Genomic DNA, 9232 nt, shown 5'->3' with positions numbered 1-9232 from the left:
CACATTCAACGGTACCGCCCCCACTGCACCCGCACCGTACACCCCACCAGAACAAAAATCCCAGTCAAGAAACGCACCCAATTCCCGTGCTACATAGACAAGGTGCAGGGATGCAACGAACTACTTTTTGCTACGGAGTAGGACGCGCGTAGTTTAACAACATGGCCGTCATGCAGAAGCGCGTTATTTAAAGCCGTGACGTAATTAAATACAGTAGTAGAAAGTGATGTCACGCTTTTATACACTTTCCAATAAAATAATACAATTTAGTTGGAAACAGTTTATTTCTATTAATGACGTTATCTCAAACTGTTCAACTACAGTTAAATATCAAATATGTAGCACCAAACTCTGGCAACTCTGTAAGTTTAGTTTCACACCATGTTTTATACAAGGAAATTACTTAATTTTAGGCAAAAAAAACTGGAAACCATATAAATTACAGAAGTTTAGTACTAAATGGTATTTAATTATGTTTTTATTTAATAATTTTACTTTAAAATGTGGCGCCATAGCGCAAGGCAACTTAACGCATTCTGCTGTCATTTTCAGGAGGAGTGTGTTCCGAAATCAGAAAACCACAACCACTGTAAAATCTGTATTCAATTTTAAGGTATTTGTTCTTTTTGGCCCTTTAGCAGCAAAAACTAGGCACTTTTTGTCATGTAATAAGTCGCATTACTCACGGCTATAACTCACTGGTTCAGTCCACCCGCGGACACCACCAATTTCTAGATATAAAGAATAATATACGAATATTCATAATCGCCATTACTCACTCGACGATTTATTTTCGTGAGTAATAGCCATTATTACATGCTCATTGAATAATATACTACTCTGATACTATAGCCAGACCCAAAGCTGACTCTTAACAAAATGGCGACTTCTGGAACTTAGCTCGAAATATTCGCCAAGTAATAGCACAGTGTAATATCTCCTTTAAACCTTAGAGAATGAAACTTTGTCTTATTGTAGTTTAAACATTCAAATGGTAAAAAAAACCACGTAACTGGTCATATTTAAAATACGGAACGCATCTCCTTAAAATGACATTTGACAACTGTCATCCGACAAGTTGATTACCGCGTGACGTTTAGTTAGCGACAGCATGTAGTAAAAAAAAATGCATCAAAAACTACTCAACAAGAATAAGTAGCAGGTCGGCTTGACGATTATCGAAAAATCGTATTTATCACGAAAACAAACAATCCTGCCCAAACACCATTAAACTAATCGACTACTGGAAGAAAAATAATCAGACCAGTCACGCCGCTACCCAGCGGACCAGCCGTGTAGTCGACCATCAGCAAAGGCAGGCACGTCGACCCGGTTACCTGGCCGACTGCAATTGCGTTCTTCAATTTCCCATTGGACGGCCATTATTTTCTAGACGCGGTGTATATATGACATTTACCATGTCCACTGAAGGTGATTCGGTTAAAAGCGGCCTGTCAGAGGTAAGTGAGCCCCGATTTTATTCGTTTTAGTGGCGGTAGTGTTGAGGAACGTTTGGTGCTCAATAGTCAGCTTTTTATTTGATCGAAATCGGTGCACTACAAGCGGAGAAATGTTGTGTTTGGTTCAGTTCAAATCAATATGGCGTGTTGATGCTCGAAAAAGCGGGAAAACGTTTTTCCACTGTAACTAACCCGATTTCGACCAGTTTGAAGGTTTTAACTTGTTCCACCACCCAAGTTTACCCTAAAACCACACATCTCCAATTTGTATACCCCTTCTAGTCACTAAAAATAATGCATGCTTGGTATTGGTAAACACTACACAAACATTCCAATTTTGGACAAATTAAATACGCTCAAGTATTTTTCAGGCTAATGAAAAAACTACTAATGACAACCACACAACTGACGATTCTTCACAGGACTCTGTTGATTCGAAAGATGTCTCAACAGCTGAGAAACCTGTACAAAACAATGTTGCTGAAAAGGATGAGAAGCCTAAAGAGGACACCACTGAGGGTGAGTCAGATCAAGAAACATCAGACCCAAAGAAAGACAGTAAAGACACTGAAGAGCCCAAGCCTGAACCAAAAAAAGAGGATGGAGACAATGATAGCAACGCTGAGGACAAAGAAGAAAAACCTGAAGTTAATGATGTGAAAGAGGCTAAAGAGGAAAAAGCATCCAGTACAGCAAGCGAGAAGGATGATAAAGAAGAGGAAGAACCTGAAGAGGAAAAGGAAGATAAGAAGGGTGTACCCTTGCTGGATCAGCCTTTAGAGACTGAAGGCAAACGCGAACGTAAAAACGTGCAGAGGTTTGAGGAGGGTAAAAAATCAGAGCCAAGCAAGGTTGATTTTGAGGAGGGGTCTGGCACCCCTCTGGGGGAGATTCCTAGAGTGGAAGCTTCAATAACCCGTTTTAAAAATGAAGATCTCAAATTTTTGCACCGCCTTCTATTCAAAGTCCAAGGCAACAACAAGCTATTCAAGAAAAATATTCGGAAATTTAATGGGTTTCCTTTTGATAAAGACTCTGAAGAGTATAAGAAGAAAGTGGAAACATTGAAAAAGGCTGAGGTGGGTGTAGCTAGTAATAATAAACAGTTTAACCTTCAAAAATTTTTTGTTTCCAGACTAAAGTTTTGAAGACCACTTGTGAGATACTGGATTTGGCCAAAACAGGGAACAAGGATGACTTGGTGGATAGGATAATGGAGTTTCTGATTGAGCCTAAAGACTCTGGAAAGTCCAAAGAGGGAGGTGGAAGGCCCAAGAGGGCCTCAGCAGTTAGAGCAAACAATCGAGGTTTGTTTATGTTTTAGTAACTTTAAAAATAACAAGAAAAGACAGTCTCTAACTGTCTATTCTTGGTAATTTCTGGGGTTTGGTTCAGTGTTATTTTCAAAATGGGAGCAGAGACAGGGGAAGCTGACTTACAACATTGAGCCAACTTAAACTGTCTTTTAGGTTTAATACAGTCTTTGTCTGTAGGGTATTCGTCCCACGATGATTACTCAAGTGATGAGCGTCAATCTAGGGCCCGACGGGACAAAGGTACTGCTTTTATCTCGCTCTTTTGCTTGATAACGCATCCCGCTTGATTTTGGTTAAGTTTGTGGTGTTTGGTGGTACTTTAAACGTTTCTTCACAGGTAAAAGGGCGAATTTGAAGGACGACAGTTCCAGCGACGAGGAGTTTAAGCCGGGCGAGGCGTCAGACGCCAGCGAAGAAAAGCCGCGCAAACGTAAACGGGGCCGCGGCAAACGCGGCTCCTCCGAAGAGGACGAGGCCAGTTTGAGTGAGGCTAGTTCGGACGAGAGTGACGTAAGTTGTGAATGGGAACGTTTGGCGATTTCACTGATTTAGTAGTTTTTGGATTCGCAGGACGCGCCCAAGTCCAAACGCAGGAAATCGATTACCAAGTCTAACAGCAAATCGACTACTAAACGACGGGGGCGACCATCTAAAGCTGCTGCTCCAACACCCCGCTCAAAAGGAAAACGGTAAGTCTAGTTGATTAAGTGTGTTCAAAAAGAGAATTTGAAGACCTACAAAATTGACCTACCCTATAACTGTCAAAATAACCGAGTTATTGACGTTTAGAATAGAAATTGTCAAATTTTGATTAAACTGAGTTTGGTTGTAAATAACTCAGTCATTTGACTTTGTCACTGTATATACCATGTAGGATGATTAAAAGTACATTTCAAGGGCTTTAAAACAATATGCTAACCTACCCTATAACTGTCAAAATAATCAAGTTATTCAAGGTCACACAGCGACAAGTGTCAGCAAAATTACTTTCCTTCTCTAGAGACTTTGACGCCCCCTAGCGGCCAAAAGGACCAATCTGTCAATGAAACTAAGTGTATTTTTTGAAAGCCTACAGTTGGGACTATCTTTTTGCTTCAGTGTCATTTTGACGTCAGCTGTCAAATAAGCGAGTTATTGACGTTTAGAATAGAAACTGGTAAATTTTGATTAAACTAAGTTTGGTTGTAAATAACTCAGTCATTTGACTTTGTCACTGTATATACCATATAGGGTGATTAAAAGTACATTTCAAGGAGTTTAAAATGATATATTAACCCACCCTGTAACTGTCAAAATAATCAAGTTATTTAAGGTCACAAAGTACAGACAAGTGTCAGAAAATTACTTTCTTTCTCTAGTGACTTTGACGCCCCCTAGCGGCCAAAAGGACCAATCTGTCAACTAAACTAAGTATATTTTTTGCAAGCCTACAGTTTGGACTATCTTTTTGCTTCAGTGTCATTTTAACTTCAGCTGTCAAATAAGCGACTTATTGACGTTTAGAATAGAAACTGTTAAATTTTGATTAAGCCATCAGTAAAAAATATTACAATTTAAAGTCACGTGACTCTTTACAGTAAAAATGGTCACATGACTGTTTTAAATGGCGAAATAATATTTCAAAGGTCACGTGACCGTTTTAAAGGGTATTTTTACAGTAAAAATGGTCAGGTGACGATTTTCATTCATCAATAGTTTTGTTAACAACAGAACGGAATCCTGAAGATCACATGACTGTTTTAAATGCTACGTCACCGTTTTTCAGTTTGATCTGATATCTACAAAGTCACTTGACTCTTTTTAAAATACAAATTGTCACGTGGCTATTTTCAATGACCCAATTTAATTTTAAAGGTCAAAAGAGACTTTTTTCACGTCAAAATGGAATCTGAAGATTACGTGACTGTTTTAAATGTCAATCTATTATTTGAATAGTCACGTGACCGTTTCTAAGTTTAAACTGATGTTTTTTAAAAGTCACGTGATTCTTTTTAAGGTAAAAACAGTCACGTGACTATTTTCAATCCTCAGGTTTAATTTTAAAGGTCAAGAAACAGTTTTTTCACGTCAAAACGGAATCTGAAGATTACGTGACTGTTTTACAAGGCGAATCATTATTTGAAGGGTCACGTGACCGTTTTTTAGTTTAAACTATTTTCAAACACAGATGATTTCTGTTGTAGCAAGTTGCAAATGGCCACGTGACTCTTTTCACACGACGCTCTTTCTTTAACGTCAAAACGGAGGTCAGGTGACCGTTTTTTACTTTTAAACTAATACACTGAATCACATGACTATTTTTAAATTTAAAATGTCATCCTTAACGTCACGTGAGAGTTTTTCCGTTAAGACTGTTTTAAGCCACTTTTGACTCTTTTTAAGGTGCAAATGGTCACATGACTCTTTTGGTGAATGAGTTAAATCAAATACTGTATGACTTTGACCTTCTTTGGAACCTTAAAAGGTCTTTTCCTGGCGTTAAAATAACATGAAATTCGTGTTATAGCTACATTATTAATTTGATAACATTGTCAGTGGTCGTAAACCGAAAAACGTCTCATCTGAAGAGGAAGAAGACAAAGTAGACGACGGTAGTTCGTCCGAAGACGAGCCTTTGGCTAAGAAGAAGGTGAAAGCGGCCGAACCACCATCCGATGACGACATCAAGGCCTTCATTAAAGGCGTGCTGGACGGTGCCAATTTGGAGGAAATCACTATGAAGACTGTGTGCCAGCGGGTCTACGATAACTATCCGGATTTCGATCTGACCGCTAGGAAAAACTTTATAAAATCCACAGTGAAATCGGTATGTTTTCCACTCATTCATTCAGTCATTTAACTAATTAAAACCGTTTCCAGCTGATATCAACGTGAACAACACCGCCTCACCAGCCCAGAAAGTATCATTGTTGTTCAACACTTATTATCTTAAAATTTCACTGTTTCAGTACAAAATTCAAATTTGGTTTTTGCAGTTACTTAAAACATTTTAAACTCCCTCCTCCACTGTTATTTTTGTGAAAATTAGTTTAATTGACTTTGGGCGCGTGGTTCGATTTGTTCCAGGTCGAACTCTAATTATTATAATAGCAAGATATGGTCTTTAAATATTATTAGATTATATTTAGATAGAGTGTTTATTGTAATATTATTTGAGCGAAACTTGTTTTTTTCTTTCAATTTTTCAATATTACGTTCATTCATAGGTTGTAAGTAAGTAGTATTCCTATCATTGATAAAGAAAGAAGATATTTTATGAGAAAAATTTGGCTCTTGCTGCTGATTTTGTCACGTTGCGTGTATAGTGTACATTGTGTTGCATTTTGCCTAATCTGATTGTTCCTTTAATTTTTCTCCCCAACCTGCCTATTTGTGAGTTTCCCCACCTTAATTCAACCCCATCAAAATGAGCTTCAATGTATGAATCTTCTATTAAGAAACAAATGTAATAGTCTTAGCTGTATTTTAACAATTTTGATTTCCATAAATACAGTTTTTATTATGTTTTTGAGTTTTTATTCACCAATAAAAGTTTAGTTTGCAGAAACTGCTAAAAATCAGAACATTTTTGGCTTTTTATTAGTTGAAAGATGACTTACATAAAACAACAATCTTAAAGTAAAAATTCTTTTTATTGGTTACCAAACTTAAGACTAAGCATCGGCAATAGTGACCTCAACCTCTACACCGGGCTCAATGTTAATCGAGGTGATTTGCTTGACAATTTCAGAGGGAGAGTGCAAATCAATCACTCTCTTGTGGATCCTCATCTGGAACCTAAACGCACACCATAACTAACACTGTAAAAATCAAGACAAAGGAGTACATACCTGTCCCAAGTCTTGGAACCTTCACCACAAGGCGTTTTCCTGGTGGTAATCCTCAAAATTTTGTTGGGCATCCTCACAGGCCCTTTCACCCTCAACTTTTGTTTCTTGGCCGCGTCGATCAAGTCGGAGCAGACCTTTTCCAGAGACCTCACGTTACGGGAAGTCAGCGTGATCCTGATGCGATGGATCAGGGCTACTTCTTGTCCCGGTTTCTCGGCGTTGAGTTCTTTGGTTGCCTAAAATTCAACGCGTTAAACTCTAACAAGTTAAGCGGCAGTGGTTTACGTACCATTTTTGCTTATATTCTGGTCGAGATGGTCGCGAAAAACTACTTTACCAGCGCTGAACCAGAAAGTACACAGACACTTCACTCGAGCATTCACTCGAAAAGAACGTCCACGCGGAAAGTAAATTTGAGGTTAACTTTCTAGTGACTCTGTCAAATGTCAAATCTGTAGGTTGGCAGCGCTAATTTGTTAGAATCATGGAAGTTTAAGGTAATTTTTAAAGCCACACATTTGATTTGTTTACTATTTTATTGTTAGCTCAGTTTACAACACGCGAATAAAGAAGAAAAATATTAAAAAGAGTTTGACAATAAATCTAGTAACTTAATTTGTCATGTAAAATTTTACTGTTACAATGTTGGTATTATATGCGTTTCAGGATTTGAAAACTGGGTAATGCGCGGTTGCCAAATTTTCTACCCGCCGTTTGTTTAGTTTCTTCAAACTTTTTCCGTTGCAACTTAAATTTATCAATTCGGTTATTGATTTGTGTGTTGTATTTGTGTTTTTCATATTTTAATATTTTCGCTAACCGAAAATGGCTAAACAACAGAACAGCGGCTGATAGTTGTTTCAAGTAACATACAAAGGATTGCAGCTTACCTTACTTTGCAGGTTTATCATCAAGAAAATAACGCACACAGTCCAGAATCACTACCAACAGCAGCCTGCACAATTAAAGTAAAATATGGACACTGATTTAATTTTTGCAAAAGTGTTTATATTTTGCTTTTACCAGCTTAACCTCACTCTTGTGAGTCTTGTCACCCAAACTTTACAATATGTCTCTCTTAATGAAAACAAAAACTTTTTAAATCACCTGGAATCTGGAACGCTCAAGCTGACAACCGCGAAATATCAATGAAAATTGAAAACCTTTGGTACCAAAGACATTGCGTCACTGACACTTCGGCTGGGATGGAGAGTACTCGTTTCAAATTAAAATTATTTAAATTAAGTTTAAAAAAAAAATTTCTGAGGTTGTGGAGAAATTTGACAACGTTGTAATCAACCGTTTGATTGATAAAACGTCAAATAAACTGACAGTGACATTTATCAAATTAACCTATTTTTAGAATTAGAACGTAAATATGTCACCCAGACTGTATTGTTATTGTTTTTATTTTAATTAGTACCTGAAAAACGCTGATAAAATGAGCGCTAGACACCCAACTACCTTGATGACGATCCCCGCGGACGAAACGTTCGATTTCCTGTTCAAAATCGTGCTGATTGGCGACTGCGGTACCGGAAAAACGTGCGTGGTGCAGCGCTTCAAAAACGGCACCTTTATCGAGAGACACGGCAACACTATCGGGGTGGATTTCTCCATGAAAACCGTTATGGTGGATGGGAAAAAAGTCAAGGTAACGGCCCCCTTTTTTTTATCAATATAATGTGAGTTATAAGGGTGTAAACGTAGCTGCAAATTTGGGACACTGCAGGCCAAGAACGGTTCCGGACAATCACCCAGAGCTACTACAGATCGGCCAATGGGGTGATTATAGTGTATGATATTACCAAAAGATCTTCATTCCTCTCTGTAGCCAGGAAAGCAATCCACATAACCTTTAAAGTTTTATGAATAATAAGTAACTCAATAGGTGGGTGGAGGAAGTGAGGAGGTACTCAGGAAACGCGGTTCTTTTGGCTTTAGTGGGCAATAAAGCGGACCTGGACAGTTGCAGGGAGGTGGAATTTGAGGAGGCCGAAGCCTTAAGCCAATACATGCCTGAAGTGCTTTTTGTACTGGAGGCCAGTGCCAAAGACAATAGCAATATTGAGGAAGCTTTTATGTGCCTAGCCACAGAGTTGAAGGTTTTGGGTGGTTTAATAAAGCAATTTTGAGGGTTTAACTGAAACGTTGTAGAGGCGGCAAGACAATGGAATGCTGAGTCAAGATGATGAGGACACTGTCAAATTGGGTGATGGCCAATCGGTATCCAGTTGCACTAATTGCATGAGAAATGCATTTTAGAATTTAATTCCATATTATTAGCATATCAAAACTCAAAAAAAGTGCCTTATTTAAGAGTCCTAAATATCTAGTGTTTAAGTGAGATTTTTATTGATTAGGTACAAAAATGAGCTTTCATTATATTTTAGTTGATTAGTCCAAGGATACTCAAATACTTGAATTTATATATTTATTTTTGTGATTGTTTTAACTTTTAGTTAGTTTTATCCCAAAGGGGGCAAAACCAAACCTTATGTACTGTATATACAAGTGTATTTACTCAATCAGCATGACAATTTATTATAGTTATTGTATCTTTGCCAAAACAACTGTTATTGTATAACTCAATTATTAAAGTATTTAAGTTGTTTTTTGTGTTTTG

At 37.8% G+C, this 9232-nt stretch overlaps 3 protein-coding genes across 5 annotated transcripts; 2 read left to right on the top strand and 1 right to left on the bottom strand.

Annotated features, from left to right (window-relative positions):
- The first annotated feature begins 1089 nt into the window (after positions 1-1089).
- Dek (protein) lies at positions 1090-6280 on the top strand. Of its 3 annotated transcripts, none has more exons than XM_081980447.1 (8): positions 1090-1460; positions 1832-2539; positions 2596-2767; positions 2954-3016; positions 3114-3286; positions 3347-3465; positions 5312-5582; positions 5636-6280. In XM_081980447.1, exons 1-8 carry the CDS (start codon positions 1407-1409, stop codon positions 5648-5650), a joined length of 1575 nt encoding a protein of 524 aa, XP_081836573.1. In that variant the 5' UTR covers positions 1090-1406; the 3' UTR covers positions 5651-6280. The 3 variants fall into 3 exon arrangements, with proteins under 3 accessions (XP_081836573.1, XP_081836574.1, XP_081836572.1); XM_081980446.1 differs by having other exon boundaries at positions 1092-1460; positions 3332-3465; XM_081980448.1 differs by lacking the exon at positions 2954-3016 and having other exon boundaries at positions 1091-1460; positions 3332-3465.
- A 109-nt stretch (positions 6281-6389) lies between these two features.
- Positions 6390-7055, bottom strand: RpS20 (ribosomal protein S20). Its single transcript, XM_081980462.1, has 3 exons — positions 6896-7055; positions 6607-6842; positions 6390-6553 (listed from the first exon to the last, which is right to left on the bottom strand). The coding sequence occupies exons 1-3, from the start codon at positions 6896-6898 to the stop codon at positions 6430-6432; spliced, it is 363 nt and encodes a 120-aa protein (XP_081836588.1). The 5' UTR covers positions 6899-7055; the 3' UTR covers positions 6390-6429.
- Positions 7056-7958: 903 nt separating this feature from the next.
- Rab19 (RAS oncogene family member Rab19) lies at positions 7959-9218 on the top strand. The gene is made up of 4 exons (XM_081980457.1): positions 7959-8260; positions 8317-8445; positions 8499-8711; positions 8764-9218. Exons 1-4 carry the CDS (start codon positions 8048-8050, stop codon positions 8869-8871), a joined length of 663 nt encoding a protein of 220 aa, XP_081836583.1. The 5' UTR covers positions 7959-8047; the 3' UTR covers positions 8872-9218.
- The last annotated feature ends 14 nt before the right edge of the window (positions 9219-9232 follow it).

This window comes from Ips typographus, linkage group LG5 (genome assembly GCF_016097725.1).
Source record: "Ips typographus isolate SLU linkage group LG5, UJ_Ityp_2.0, whole genome shotgun sequence".
NCBI lineage: Eukaryota > Metazoa > Arthropoda > Insecta > Coleoptera > Curculionidae > Ips > Ips typographus.
The sequence above is the reverse complement of the archived record's forward strand: the minus strand, read 5'-3'. Positions and strand labels throughout refer to the sequence as shown.

Excerpts from the sequence above, each read along its gene's own strand:
- RpS20 (XM_081980462.1), bottom strand. Across the intron at positions 6,554-6,606 it reads GGTTCCAAGACTTGGGACAG|GTTCCAGATGAGGATCCACA; the intron begins GTATGTACTCCT and ends GTGTGCGTTTAG.
- Dek (XM_081980446.1), top strand. The coding sequence starts at position 1,407 with ATGACATTTACCATGTCCACTGAAGGTGATTCGGTTAAAAGCGGCCTG. Across the intron at positions 2,540-2,595 it reads AAACATTGAAAAAGGCTGAG|ACTAAAGTTTTGAAGACCAC; the intron begins GTGGGTGTAGCT and ends TTTTGTTTCCAG. Across the intron at positions 3,017-3,113 it reads TAGGGCCCGACGGGACAAAG|GTAAAAGGGCGAATTTGAAG; the intron begins GTACTGCTTTTA and ends GTTTCTTCACAG.
- Rab19 (XM_081980457.1), top strand. The coding sequence starts at position 8,048 with ATGAGCGCTAGACACCCAACTACCTTGATGACGATCCCCGCGGACGAA. Across the intron at positions 8,446-8,498 it reads CATTCCTCTCTGTAGCCAGG|TGGGTGGAGGAAGTGAGGAG; the intron begins AAAGCAATCCAC and ends TAACTCAATAGG. Across the intron at positions 8,712-8,763 it reads GCCTAGCCACAGAGTTGAAG|AGGCGGCAAGACAATGGAAT; the intron begins GTTTTGGGTGGT and ends GAAACGTTGTAG.